At 36.9% G+C, this 15,663-nt stretch overlaps 1 protein-coding gene across 7 annotated transcripts in view; it reads left to right on the top strand.

The window, feature by feature from the left end:
* Positions 1 to 15,663, top strand: part of Sik3 (SIK family kinase 3) — a 243,456-nt gene that overhangs the window by 152,596 nt on the left and 75,197 nt on the right. For all 7 annotated transcript variants that reach the window (XM_046438715.2, XM_046438716.2, XM_046438717.2 and 4 more), the window contains one exon: positions 7,654 to 7,815. In XM_046438715.2, the coding sequence (XP_046294671.1) occupies positions 7,654 to 7,815 (162 nt within the window). The remainder of the gene's footprint in view (positions 1 to 7,653; positions 7,816 to 15,663) is intronic.

The following is a 15,663-nucleotide window of genomic DNA, read 5'->3' on the forward strand; positions in this document are numbered from 1 at the left end:
CCAAAGGCCACCTGTAGTCTTTTCTCCAATTGATAGTGCTTGAGTTAATTTATAATTATCAAGCGTTCCTCAAACGTAGAGCACTGTTCTATGTAGTAAAGAAACATAGAAAAAATAGAAATAGTTCTAGTTTAAAAATTTCAAAGATAAAGCATGTCTTATGATTGTTAAGATATTTCTCAAAACAATTGTGTTTCCTCAAAAGAAAAGATGGCAGAAAATTTAAGGTACTTTTTGCTTTAATACCTAGTATAGACTCTCCTGTAAGTGAAGTTACTTCACAAATGTTAGTGTATCTCTTTGAATTACTTTGGAAGACTAAATCCATTTAGTTGAGCAATAAAATTTAATTCAGCATTATTTTTTAAGATAAAATCCAAGGTCCATCTTTGCTAGCTACTCCTCTGGACAGAGGATTAATATTTAGAATATATAAAGAATCCAAAAAACACCAAAAAATATCAAATAACCCAATTAATAAACAGCAAATGAATTAAATAGACACTTCTCAAAAGAAGAAGTAAAATTGATCAACAAAGGTATGAAAAAATATTCAATATCATTAGCAATTACGGAAATGCAAAGCAAAACTACAGGAAGTTTATCTCACATCAGTCAGAATGGCATTCAGCAGGAATACAGATAATATGTGCTGGAGAGGATGTGGAGAAAAAGAAACACTTCTACACTGTAAATTAGTACAACCAGTGGAGAAAAAGGAACACTTCTATACTCTAAATTAGTACAACCAGTATGGAATCAGTATGGAGGTTCCTCAAAAAACTAAGCGTGGATCCACCATATGACCCAGTTATACCACTCCTTGGTATTTATCCTACAGAATTAAAGTCATTATACTATACTAATATTCTCATACCCATCTTTATAGAAGCACAATTCACAATAGCCAAACTGTGGAACCAGCCTAGGTGTTCATTAGTGGATGAATGGATAAAGAAGATGTGGTACAAATGCACAATGGAATTTTATTCAGCCATAAAGAAAAATGAAATTATATCATTTTCAGGAAAATGGATGAAACTAGAGACCATCATGTTAAATGAAATAAGCCAAATTCAGAAGGTTAAGGGTCGTTGTATTTTTTTCTCATATGTGGAAGCAAGAGAGGAAAAAGGAAAAGAAAGGTGGCTGGGGTGGGGGGCATCTCATGAAAATCAAAGGGAGATCAGTAGAGGAAAGGGACCAAGGGGTGGGGAACAGCAAGGAAGGGGGAAAGTGCTGGGAAGTGATATAGGCCAAATTATATTGTTATATTGTATGCATGTACAAATATGTAACAACAAATTCCATTATTATGTGCTATAATGCACCAATAAACATGTGGAACAAACAAACAAACAAACAAAATCCATGGTCCAGAAGTAGTTTTAGGAAGCTGGGATAAGAATTCATTCAGTTACTATTTGTTCTTTCAAGATATACTAAGTGCCTCATGTGCCAGATACTGTTCCAAGTATTAGATACAGTAGTAAACAAAATAGGCAAAATTCCCTCTTCTCATGAAGTTTACTTACTAGTAGGTGAGACAGACATTACACAAACTCTAAGTAGAATGTGTAATTACTTAGAAAATGATAAAAAGTTCAAAGGAGAGGTAGATATCAAGGGGAGAGCTGACAATCATGATAGGAGTGGTCAGGAAAGACCTCACTGAGGTTATTTTTTTATAAAAGCTCATGCAGAAAAAAAAAGCTAGCTGAAGAACATTTCAGGCATAAAAAATAGAACAATTACCAAGAGGCAAGAATATTGCTGCTGTTCTTCAGAAATAGCAAGGAGGCACATATGGCTATGTAGAATGAGCGAGCCAGTGGAAGGTGAGATTAGAGGTCACAAACTGGAATCCATTGAATTAGACAGGAAAAAAAATGACATGATCTGATTTAGGGTTTAAAAGAACCATCCTGACAGCATATAAATGCAAACTTAATTTCATACAAGAACTTACACACAGTTGTTCATAGCGGCTTTTTCTCTAATAACCAAAATCTAGAAACAACCATCATGCCTTTCAATAGCAAACCATTTTATAGTTTCATACTTCTCAGTAGTAAAAAGGGACAAATGATTTATATATGCAACAACTTCTTTGGATATTAAGGACATTATGGTGAATGAAAAAAGCCAATCTCAAAAAGTCACCTACTATATGATTCCATTTATGTAACATTCTTTAAATGACAAAATTATGTAGGTGGACATCACATTTGTGGTTCCCAGAAGTTAGGCATGGTGGGAAGAACGGAAGCAAGTGTAACTGCGCCAAACAGTTCTGTATCTCATGGGAGTTTCACAGATCTGCATATGATAAAATGACATAGAACTCTATGCACATTGTACCCTTGTCAAATTCTGGGTTTTGACATTGCTTTTTAACTATGTTAGATTTGACCCTTAGGGGAAACTGGAGGGTATATGGGACCTGTTTGTACTATTTTTGCAACCTCTTTTGAATCAATAATTATTTCAAAAGAAGAAGGAGAAGATTGCATTGGCTGTTATTTTTGAATGCAGATGCAGAAAGCTAAAAGCCAAAGTAGTGCCACTAGTTAGCAGTATTATTAGGAAGAGATTGCAGTAATCTAGAAAAGAGACAATGGCTGTTCAACTGGCTTGGTGGCACTAGAGTGCAGTGGAGTGAGGGAGAGCTGAATTTTGGATATGTCTTGAAGGTATAGTTAATAGGATGTCTTAATGGATTGGGTGTGGGGTATGTGAGGAAGAGAAGAATGGAAGACAACACAAAATTTTTTGTCCTACACAACTGGAAAAATGAAGAAAAGTAGTAACAAGCAAATCAAGAAGCCAGGTGTAAGGTAGTTATATTCTTGGCAAGGACAATAAAATGACAAGCCCTCTTCCTCTAATCAGTGGCAACCTGGGTCTGTGAGTTCTAGGACAATAAGATATTAAAGTGAGTGTAGTCTAAAACAGAAAAGCAAGTGCCCTTCTGAACCTGCTCTTGGGCAGCTGATTTATTTTGACCTCACCCTGGCTCTTTTGGAATGAAGCATTTGTTTGATAAACAGGAAGTCGTTTCCATGGGTGTAGGAAGAAGAAATGATAGAACTGAGTGACAAAGTAAAGAATTGCTAGCTGTGGTTAGCTTGGGATGGGCAGAAATTTTTTCAGGTAGCCACCTAAGGGGGGCATACGTGCTGCCTTCCCCCTTTCTCAGTTGTGTTTGCTGTTCAGCCTGAGAAATGTGGTTTCTGCCCATTGCTGGACATACTGTCAGGTTCCTTTTCAGCCGTGTTTGGCATCAGCAGTGAGTTGTAGTCTTAGCAGATGAACAAAGACAGTGTCTGCTTGGAGTGGAAAAGTGACTTATTTTAAGCGATATTAGCTCATCACACTGTCCCATTAGTGCCATGCCTCTTGAGCGTCCAGTGAAGCTGGTCTGAGGAAGGGAAGCCTGGCTTATGTGTGTTTTCACTCTTTGAAAGGTTAGAACCTAAATGTACCACGAGGTATTTCTTCCTAAGAGTGGTGCAATATTACAGAGAATTCTGAAGAAAACTTTATGTTCTAGTGTTCTAGGACTTTTGAAATCAAAAAATTCAATTCATCCCTTAATCCAATAATATCACCCCTTCGAGGATGTATTAGTTCGGTAGTGTCACTAACTTTGTGTGGGGGTGGGTGTGTAAGAGCAGATAAAGATTAAGAAGGCCAGTGCCAAATGATTTATGTGATTGAAAAGTGAGAAAGGAAACTTAGACTCTTTACTCTTGGTAAGAACTTGAAACAGGAGAACCATTTTTGCCTTTTAACTGAGAGTTACCTCATCCCTGTCTGGTTTAGATGGTGGGAGAAGAGTTGTGGTAGAAGAAAACTTTAAATTTTCCCCAGATCTAAATAGATAAATAGTTACTGACCGTGAAAAAGGACTGATGAACGCAGGCGTCTCATTGGAGTTTATTTAGATGGGGGGCAGGAATCTAGAAATAACAGAAGCTCGGGTCGTGGCTAGCTTGTCAGGTGGTTAGATAGAGGATTTGGGTGATATCTGTAGCCAGTGCTTAGGAGAACTAGCCCACTGAATTGCCTGAAAGAAGTACCATAACTCTTTAGAATTCCTTGCAAGTGGAGTTTATCCTGACAAGGTTCAAAATTTATTTTACTTTGAATATTGTGTGGACTCAGGAGCCATTTTATTTCATGGGCCTTCTGAAAACAGCCAGGATTTACTCAAATGCTGTGACGGGTGTGTTAAGTCCAGGCTGGGCTCCCACTCTGGATTTCTTCACTTAAAGTTAAATATCACTTTTGAACTTGAACTTTTGCTGCCTATATTGAGCACATAGGAATATAAAGCAGCCATTTGTCAGCGGGCAGCTGAAAGGCGATTTTCAGGAGGGACTGAAAGCCACTGCAGGCTTCCTGGCACACCCACTAGACCCCATGGGGAAACTAACAGGGAGAGTGGGGGGAGTCAGATGGCAAAAATAAAACCTGAGGCTAAAATCTGAATGAGACTAACCCACTAATACCCTTATGCGGGGAAGAGCACAGTGCTACCAAAGAAGAGAAAATTGAACATCGCATACAGTAGCTAGCAGGAAATGTCTAATATTTGTAGCTAACATTTTTTTTTTCTTAAAAAGGTGATTTTTGTATTTTCTTTATATCTATAACTGTAGGAATACTGTGGTTGACTTTGGGGAAAATATTATAGTTTAGGCTGAGGGTAGCTTTAACTATTATAGTTGTACCCACTGTGCCGCCACAAATACCTTTTAACCAGAACCATTAACAGTTGACAATGGGTATATAGAATAATCACATTTAAGCACTACAGAATCCTGAAGAACTTTGTCATCTATTTCAAAATGCTTAAAGATTTCTGGTATAATATTGAAAACACCTTTTTAAAATTGTCTTTTTAAAACATCTTTGAAAATTAGAGTTTTGTCATAATGAAAGCACAGATTTATTCCTAAATACACTATCCTTTCTTTAGCTATGGCATGCAACTGAGTTTACTTCTGTTTAGCACATCAAGAGGTGGGAGTATTGTCAGAATGAATGTTTTGTCCAAGGACAACCAATGTGTCATTGTGGAGATAAAACAGAACTAGGCTGCATTCCTACGGCTCCTGCAGAGTCTTTGTAGCAATTTGGAGAACTTTCTAGTCATTTTAGGAAAATAAGGTACTTAGGAATTTATAGTTTTTTTTTTAAATAAAAGAAAATCATTTTGGAAATCACAAAATTAATCATTCTGTCGCTTTTAAAAAGTGCTTTGATGTGTTCTGGTAATTAGTATTTACTGCCAGACGAACGTCTCTGGGGCATTTTAATTAATGGGTGACTTGGCCAGATGAGCTTCTGATGGCAAACCTTCATAAGAGCTTATTTTTATGTTTCTCAAGAATAGCTGTCTCTTCAAAGCTCTTTAATTAGACAAAGTTTAGCAACTAAAACATATTATTAGAATAATTAGGCCTCTCTTAGGAGAAATAGGGGGTCAAAGGAGCAGGTACTGTTAGAGAATGGCCTCTTAAAATAAAACATAGCGTTCTACATCTGATGGATGTCCAGTTCTTTAACAGCTTATGTTAAGTTACTGTCCCTAGTCACAGACTTTGTGTTGTTTAAAGTTCATATGACAGATCTCACCAAAAGTCTAAACACACCAGAGTATAAGCTCGTTTATCACTACCTCTGAACTCCCATTGGAAACTGTGTTCTAGTCCTTTAATGGCCCAGCCAAAGACTTTTTATTTTCTCCTTTTTCCTATTAATTGGTAACTTGGAAATAACAATAATTATTTTAAAGGAAATGTTTCAAAGATCTTGTGCATGGCAAATAAAAATTATAATAGTTTTTTTTAAATTTCTTAATTATTTATTTATATGACATGTTTTTAAAGTTACTATAGTGTTCATACTCTAGAATTTTATGTTCTCTATGGTCAGGATGTGGTTTGAATTTTTTCAAAATCTGTTGTATAGATAGATGGATTATATCACCTGGCTTTCTTTCTTCACCCTTCTCCTACCATTTCTTGCCCCAAGTTCTCAGTCTTTGCACTAGTAATGATGTTTTACCCTGAATTTCCTTTTTGTGATGGTGTTGGGGAGGAGGTAATACCTGACTGGTCCTGTGGGTGAGATGTCACCAAGTCAGTCTGGTGATCTGGTGGTATTAGTGGAGCTACTTACTATTGATAAACAAACAGCAGTACATTTTTCTATATTGTCTAATTTTTCACTTTCCTACTATTTCAGGATGTTTAGAATGGCAAACATTCCTCTTTCCTGCTAAATCAGTTGGTTAAAGGACAGTGCTGATGACACTATTACATATTTCAATCAGAATATACTGTATCACAACTAAGATTTTTAATCGTTTCAGCTGTCATGACCTGTATGTGTTGGTTTATGAAGAACTGAGTCATGGATATATATGTCATTGATTCAGTGTAAACCTGCTGCCATTATTGGATAGTACTTAAGGAACTTCCTGTATTGATTAGAAATCAAATTACTTTTTAAAAATTTGAGGATGGCCCAATTTATAGATTTATAGAATTTATCTCATGGATATTCTTTAGTAACATGTATTGATGCTGTTTCGCTACTGTGACTGAAAGATCTGACCAGAACAATTGTAAAGGAGGAAAAGTTTATTTAGAGGCTCAGGGTTTCAGACACCAGACATCTTCATCCATAGACAGCAGGCTCCATTCTTCAGAGCTTGAGGCGAGGCAGGACATCATGGCGGAAGAGTGTGGCAGAGAGAAGCAGCTCACGTGATAATCAGAAAGCGGGGTTGGGGGGGTGGAGATAGAGATAGAGAGAGAGTCCATTCTCCAGATACAAAGTATATACCGCATAGCCATGCCCCCCATGAACCACTTTCTCCAGCCACAACCCACTTAATCCCATCAGGGATTGATTAATTGATTATGTTAAGACTATACCTGGTCATTTCTCCTCCAAAGCTTCTTGCATTGTCTCATATGTGAGCTTTTGAGGGATACCTCACATCCAAACCATAACATGGTATCATCTGTAAAAAATTAATAGCATAGTTTTAAAAACATTTGGTAAGCCCCAAAAATGCAGATACAAAAATGTAGGCATGTTGCTAAGTGATCAAAGTGTAGAACTTCAACAGAAGAGATACTGGCCTGAACAGAGTCCTGTATAAAGCATTTCTCTCCTTTGGCAATGCCTGCTTTTTCTTAAATTGCTGATTTAGGGACTCTTGCCTTTTAACTCACCTTTTACCACAAGAAATACTTCTTATCTTTATGTGTTCATTAGCTAATGTATGTGTAAGCTTTTGTAATGGGGAGTATGACAAGCAAGGTGTTGAGTGTTGTGATTCTTGAAAAATACCATTAAACCCCCAGAACATTTTTTTCTTACAGTAGTACAAGTGTGTTGGTATGTACACTTGCACGTAACAGGATTTATACTTAAAATAGTTGGGTTCTTATTATTACTGCTGAGTTTTTATGGCTACAAATCAGGACTAGAAACATGTTTTTCTCATTTTATTTGTTTTACTCCTTTAACTCAGCCATTGGTGGGGCCTCCAATCCATCCCACCTGAAGACTAACTTTTGATATTATACCAACATCCAAAATGGGTACTGACTGTGCTCTTCTTCAAAACAGACCATCTGGTGGCCCATGGTAGAATGGCAGAAAAGGAAGCCCGTCGGAAGTTCAAACAGATTGTCACAGCCGTGTATTTTTGTCACTGTCGGAACATTGTCCATCGTGATTTAAAAGCTGAAAATTTGCTTTTGGACGCCAATCTAAATATCAAAATAGCAGGTAAGAAGTGTGCTGAGAATGTAAGAGAAGGTCAAAGAGCTTTTCCTGCAGGGTTCTTAAATTCAGGAATTATCTATTTCCGTCTATTTAGAAAGATGTACTGGGAAAGTAGGGGAAAATTTTTTAAAAATATATTTTAGTTGTCGATGGACCTTTATTTAATTTATTTATATGCAATGCTGAGAATCAAACCCAGTGCCTCACACATGCTAGGCAAGTGCTCTACCTCTGAGCTACAATCCCAGCCCATAGGTTATTTTTTAATAGCCTGAAAATTTACGAACTTTCAGAATACATTTTTTTTAAATGTGGTATTAATGGAAACTATCATGGGAAAGAAATAAAAGTATGGTATTTAAAATTCTATTATTTTGGTTGATGGGTTCTTTTTAAATAGGAAGAATAAAAGGTAGAATAAAATGGAAAGGAAAAACTGATAAGGTTGTATGCCCTCTCAGCTTCAGTTGAAGAGGCTGATTTATGTCACTACCAACATAGAACATGCTTATTCTGAAGGCTGTGTTTTATGGTAATTTAGTAAGAGTAGATCATCTAGTGGCTGACTGGCAGTCCAACCTTCCCTCCCTGCAAAACAATATTTTATTAAAAGCTGCTTCATCTCTTGAGATGCTAAAAGGTGAATTTAGGACCTCTTAAGGTTTTTCTGAGCATTTTTTGAGTACATATATAAATATATGTGTCCAGATTTCATAAGTTTATTAAAGATGATACTCAGGTAGTTTTAACTAATCTTTTATTCAGTCTGCCTTTTTATCTCCTCGAATTTCACTAATCCGCCCATCTGATAGTGCCTATAAAGCACTTCCACTGTAACTCTGCTCATGCTTTAGTTTTACTAAACTATCAGCATTTTGCCTAAAGAATACAAGCTCACCATCTATTGATAGAAGAAAATGATTGCAGTTCTTATAGACACTATAAATAATAAGCCATTTTGGTTTTCTGATCATTTCCCTCATCTCCCAGATTACAAAGAGAGCAGTTCATATAGAGAGCTGAAATGTAGTTTGAGAATCATTGCCTTGGAAGATCAAGATGACAAAAGCAGTTCTAAAGATTTTCCTCCTTGGGCTAGGGCTATAGCTTGGTGGTCGAGTACTCATCTAGAATGCCAAGGCCCTGGGTTCAATCCCTAGGACCACAGAAACACAAAACAAAAACCTAAGCTTACTCCCTTAGTAGGCTGGAAGATGAGAAATAAAATTTATATCATATGTCAAAGTACCTATAATACCCTTGCTGGCTGGCAATTCTTTTGCCTTTCCTTTGTATAGGTTCCCTTTTACACCCTTGGAATGTCACCTAGGTTTTAACTTATATCAGGCTGATGGCTGCACTCTGGTATAGAACTTTCATATAATTTGTAGACTCTTTGAGTCTGGGGCTAGCTCCTTACATAGTGTATAAGGTTAAGACTTTCTTTATCTTACAAGAAAATCATGTTTTTCCTTTCCTCTTGGGTCTGTTTTATTTTCTCCAACCATCTCTAGATGTTGGCAGTTCCCACAGAAATGGGTTGCAGCCTGGCAATTTTAAATCCTCTTTTGTAACTATTGTAGCTTCAATTAAATTAATAGTAATAAAATCTACCAAACTTCCACAATCCTTAGAAGTATGATAGAATATATTAACTTCTTACTTTTGCTGTAACAAATCACCATACTTAGTGACTTGAAATAACAAAGATTTTCGCTTACATTTCTGAAGGTCAGTAACCCAGGGCTAAAGACAAAATGCTGGCAGGGCTGGTTCATTCTGGAGATTCTGAAGAGAAAAATCTAGTTTCTTGCCTTTTTTCGGTTATTACAGGCCACCTGCATTCCTTGGTTTGGGTCCCCTAGTCATCACTGCAGCCTCTTGCTTCCATTGTCACATCGCCTGCTCATAGCTCTAATCCTCCTGATTCCATCTTATAAGGACCCTCGTGATTACACTGGACTCTCCCAGATAACCCAAGATAATCTTTCCATTTTAAGATTCTTAATCACTTCTGCAAAAAGTCCCCTTTACCATGGAAGTTAACACATTCACAAAGTATGGGCTTTAGAATTTAGATATATTTGTTGGATCATCGTTGCGGGGAATCTTTGGATTACAGACTAGGGTTGTAAATTGAAAGAAAGCCCTCTTCATGTTCTGTTGTTTTATTCTTCCTTCACTGACACAAAATTAAAGTTTTAAAAGTATGTTTCATTCGTTCTTAATTTTGAATTTAGAACAGTTTTGACTCAGTTAAAGAAAATTCCTATGTCCTTTAGTTTTTGCACTGAGGAACCAAGAGTAAATGCAGAGTTCATTGATGATTGAAATTGGAAACTACTGAAATATTTGGGTAAGGTGATTTTTAGGTCCTCCCTCCCTCTTCCTCCTTTCATTAGTAGTTAAAACAAATCCAAGTATTCACAGTGAGAGTCTGTTACCTGCTGGCGTGTCATTATAGACTCCTCGCGGTGCTGGCAGCCAGCCTTGGGCTCTCTGTGTATAACACATATACTTTGGCAAGATTTTCAAATTGATCAACCTACAGCCTGCATTTTTATTGTTTGTTTTCAGAGCAAAACAAAGATTAAATGAGCACCTCTAGTATTATGGCCTGCTACAATATGTAACATTTTTCTTTGCTTATGCATTTTTTTCTCTTACATACCATCATTACTCAGTTTCTCAGTCATTGCCTGTACTTCCTTTATCACACATAAATTAGATCAAATTCTCATTCTCATCTGCCATATTTTCTTTGAACTTAATGGACCAGGGGGAGAAATGCTTCTAGTTTAAGCTGAGTAGAACATGGCTAATTATGTAGGGTAGCTTGGATGGTTTTGACAGGAGAAGTTCAGATAGTTAATGAAATCAACTTTAATTTTAAAAGCTAAAGTAACTTTCAGATCTCTGATCTTTTTGGATAAAGCATTTTAAATCTCAGTAAGAAGAAAGTACTATGTGTGAAAGAAACACATGAGAGAAAAAGAGACCTTTTTGTTTTATTTAAGATATTAGTTTTAAGCAGCTCATCTGTAAAATCATCATACATGTACACTAGCTAATAAAATTGGAACTAATGAAAATTCAAATTAGAGTAGGGTGTGTTGGCCCACTCCTCTAATCCCAGCTATTTGGGAAGCTGAGGCATGATAATAACTGGTTCAAGGTCAGCTTGGGCAATTTATCGAGACCCTGTTTCAAAGTAAAAAGTAGAAAGGTCTCAAATAGCTTTGTGGTAGAATGCTCCTGGGTTCAATCCCTAGTTACCAACAACAACAAGTCAAATTAGGAAATGTTAGAAATTCATGTTTTCCTTATGATTTTAAAAATCATGCATTCACTATAGAAGATGAATAATTGTTCTGGGATGTTTGTGTTTATTTTTGTATGGCTTAATGTGGCAGTTTGTGTATTATTTGATACTATAAAAATCTAGTTATTACAAGTACCCATGCTAGCCTAGCTGTCTTAGACGTGTGCTCCCTCAACGTGAAGGTGAACTTCATTTTGAGGTATTATAAGAGTCAACCATCATTTCATAGTTTACAGTTTTTTTTTGTGCTTAAATTCTTATCTATGAATTTTTGTTCTGTTTCTAGAGAATGAAACCCAGGTAAACAACCATTTTCTTCCTGGTTTTAGAATTAAAATTTTTTTCTTAATGGCACAAGCAAACCTGTCTTGAGTAAAAATTTTTAAAAGATGTTTTCATTATTAGTAATGCAGTATAAACACTGATCATTTCCAGAATAAAGAATTTTATTTCCGAAAGGCAAAGTTATCAAACCCGGGACTAAGAATTTGCAGTGATTCTTACTTGTTGTTAAAACAATCTGTGCTTGGGTAGCAAAAAGAGCAAACAGAAGTTCAACCCTGTGTATTCAGCCAGCAAATGTTTTGACCTCCAAATGTTAACATCAGAATTAGGCTTTGCATGGTTAAGTCCTTTACAAAGTATTTTAACATATATCACTTAATTTCATAATATTTGGCATATAAATATAACTTACTAGAAAACATTGAAATCGTTTCATCTTCTGACACAATTCACTTTCCAAAACCTTGAATTTCTTATAAATGAGTGCCCATGTAAAGTTTCTTTCATATAGAGCCCCAAGCTGGGAAAAGAAGAGGATTCTTGGCCTCTGCCGTTTCATTTTTTAATGCTTCAGGTATGTGAAGTTCCACAGAAAATCATGAAGGCCTGAAGAGATACAACCTGGCTCTCAGCATGTGGCCTGCATCCCTGGGTGATGGCCACATGATAGTTCAGTGCAGTAGAAGAGATGTTACAGGCACATCATGGTTTGTTGCCACACCAGTGGCACAGTCTGATTACCACAGTATTTTAGGAATGAGGAAACCTTTATTTTATAAAATTCAAGTAGATTGTGTATCCCATTTGTTGTTTCACTCCCACCGGCTAGCACATAACTGTTCTGTAGTAGGTGCTCAATAACTTCACGGACCTGAATTTCACAGCAGTACTAGTAAAGACATAAATACCCTATTGAGGACCTAAATGAGGTGAGACTTAAGAGATAATGGGATCAATAACGTAGAGAGACTCCTAGAAGCTCAGGCAACCAGCAAATGCTGATAAAGCACCTGCTATGTGCAGGCACTGATGGAGGCGTTGGGGATACAAGTGGCAGATACAAATATCCCTTGGGAATAACAGTCTGATGGGGAGAGATAGACAAGCAAATAAGCTCTCAAGGAATCTGTGAAAAGGACAAAATCTGAGTAATGTGATAAATCCATGTGGCAAGCTATTGCTTTTAACTAGGATAGTCAGAGTTGTCCAAGCAGAAGGAAGAGCAAGGCAAAGGCCCCAGAGAGATGAATCTAATATACTTGTGAGGTAGGAGAAAAGTCAGCCTGACTGAAGATGATAAGAGGAGAAGGGGAAATAGTTGTAGTGGGGGAGATGGCAAGGGCCGGCTGCTCGTGGTGGGACTGTGGGGGTTTATTTTTATACCAGTGAGAAGCTCAGTTGCAGAAGCATGACAACAGTGACATGAGTATAGCATGTTTGCAAACAAGGCCAGAAAGACAGATTTTATACTAGATTATAAAGTTATTTGAATACAAGGCTTAATAAATCAGGGTGACAGGGGAAAGAAAATGAGAGTAGGGAAAGGGACAGGAAGGGTAATAGGAAGACCAGTGAAAGAAGGGCTGCCAAATGGCAAAATCCTGCGTGAGGACGGTGGTAGTTGACATGGAAAGGCAGGAGAGGGCAACAAGGTACCAGGGAGAGTGGAAGGAAGAATTTCTAGGTCTGGATAATCAATCGGATATCTGGGCCAGGAGGAAGGAACTTTCAAAGATATGTTTAGAAATAGAGATTATGTTAAGCTATCAAATTAAAAATGGTGTTATCTGATTTTTTTAATGGTTGACGAATTACTATTTGAAAGTAATCTTGTTTCCAAAGATTCAATAGAAAAAAATTTATACTTAAAAAAAGACTGCCTAAAGAAAAATTTTAAAAAAATTTATGAAGTATATCTGGCTTACTCCCTGAAGAAACGTTCTTTCAAATATTCAGATGTTATGAGAATGTTTTGAAAATTGTGGAAACTTTTTTTTTTTAAACCTAAGAAATTTGGAAACTTTTCTCTTGAAATGTTGACTCCCAGAATGGGCTCCCTGAGACAGTTTCCACTCCCGTGTTATTGTTTTAGTTGGCAGACTGCAGAGATCTGAAGGGCAACTACAAAAAGCCAGTATTTTGGAAAGACTTTTCAGAGTGCATGGATTTAAGGTACTATGGAAATTTTTGACCTTAATGCAGTGAGAGGAAGACTGTCACATTTTTTTTTAAAATGAGAAATCAAAGCATTTTGTAAGTCCAGTCATCACTCATTCTCAGTAAGAATATACTGAAATGCTATCATTTGGAAAAACAAGGTTGGAAACCCTGGATTTTGGGAAACTCTTCTACAGCGTAGTGCTTGAGAATGTCCCTGACTGTCCTCAGGAAGTTACTGTGCATCTTGCATTGTATCAATCCAAATTTAATTTTATGATTCTGACACTATTTAGGTTATCATTCAATGCACCTTCCTGATTGACAGGTTGATAAATTGATACCCAGAGAAGGCTATCATGAGTCCTAAATTCAAGTCTTAATCAAACCTAGGAATTTTAACACCTCCACCTGTGTCTCTCCACGACATGGCATGTGGCACTCAAGTAGAAGTAGGTGCTGCTTGTACATTGCTGGTGGGACTGCAAATTGGTGCAGCCAATTTGGAAAGCAGTATGGAGATTTCTTGGAAAGCTGGGAATGGAGCCACCATTTGACCCAGCTATTCCCCTTCTCGGTCTATTCCCTAAAGACCTAAAAAGAGCATGCTACAGGGACACTGCTACATCGATGTTCATAGCAGCACAATTCACAATAGCTAGACTGTGGAACCAACCTAGATGCCCTTCAATGGATGAATGGATAAAAAAAATGTGGCATTTATACACAATGGAGTGTTACTCTGCATTAAAAAATGACAAAATCATAGAATTTACAGGGAAATGGATGGCATTAGAGCAGATTATGCTAAGTGAAGCTAGCCAATCCCTAAAAAACAAATGCCAAATGTCTTCTTTGATATAAGGAGAGTAACTAAGAACAGAGTAGGGTCGAAGAGCATGAGAAGAAGATTAACATTAAACAGAGATGAGAGGTGGGAGGGAAAGGGAGAGAGAAGGGAAAATGCATGGAAATGGAAGGAGACCCTCAGAGTTATACAAAAGTACATACAAGAGGAAGTGAGGGGAAGGGGAAAAATAATATAAGGGGGACAAACGAATGTCAGTAGAGGGAGCAGAGAGAGAAGAGGGGAGGGGAGGGGAGGGGAGGGGGGATAGTAGAGGATAGGAAAGGCAGCAGAATACAACAGACACTAGTATGGCAATATGTAAATCAATGGATGTGTAACTGATGTGATTCTGCAATCTGTATATGGGGTAAAAATGGGAGCTCATAACCCACTTGAATCAAATTGTGAAATATGATATATCAAGAACTATGTAATGTTTTGAACAGCCAACAATAAAAAATTAAAAAAAAAAAGAAGTAGGTGCTGAATAGCTTTCATGTATTGTTGACCATTGGGAAAGTAAAATTTGAAAAATTATTTTCTTCTGAATCCTATTTCTAAGGCTAGACTTTAAGTGAAAATTATTCCAAAGGTATTTCAAGTACACAGGTGACTTATTTTGTATGAAAAAATTCTAAAATTAAAATTCAAACAAGCAGATTTTTGTCAATCAGAGTTTTAGATTATAAGTGAAGTCTTACTAATCTTGAAAAGTGATTGCATCCTGCTAGGATCAAGGACGATTTTCAGTTTTATAGGGTTTCATTCATGATAGTTCTGCTACCAACACAGAAGCATCACTTCTCTGGTTTCCCACACAGCAGAGGGGAATGAACTCATTTAGGGTGGGGTGATGCAGTGTGAAATGACCCACTTCAAACACACTTTTAATCAAATGCTTGAATTTTAAAATTCATGCACATTTTATATTCTTTTCAATATCATATTTACATTTTTAATATTAAAATTGTTAACTTAGTTTAATATATATATTTATATTCATGCTAGTATCTATTAACTACAAGTCACTTATTTGGGCATAATTGGAAAACAAGGGACGTGGCTGGCGGTGGAGAATAGAAAAGGAAAGGACACAGAGGGCAGGAAAGAAATGGAAACATTTGCTTTAAGGCCTGAGGCAAAAGAAAGGAAGTGGTGGGAAAGGAACCTGAGCCTGAGTGCTCCCTCCTCCAGCCAAGGGAAAAGGGAGCTGAGCTGAAGGAAGGCAGTTGAAGCG

This window comes from Marmota monax, unplaced genomic scaffold (genome assembly GCF_021218885.2).
Source record: "Marmota monax isolate L192 unplaced genomic scaffold, Marmota_monax_Labrador192_F-V1.1 WCK01_AAM20220418_F8-fsc00081, whole genome shotgun sequence".
In the NCBI taxonomy this organism is placed as follows: domain Eukaryota; kingdom Metazoa; phylum Chordata; class Mammalia; order Rodentia; family Sciuridae; genus Marmota; species Marmota monax.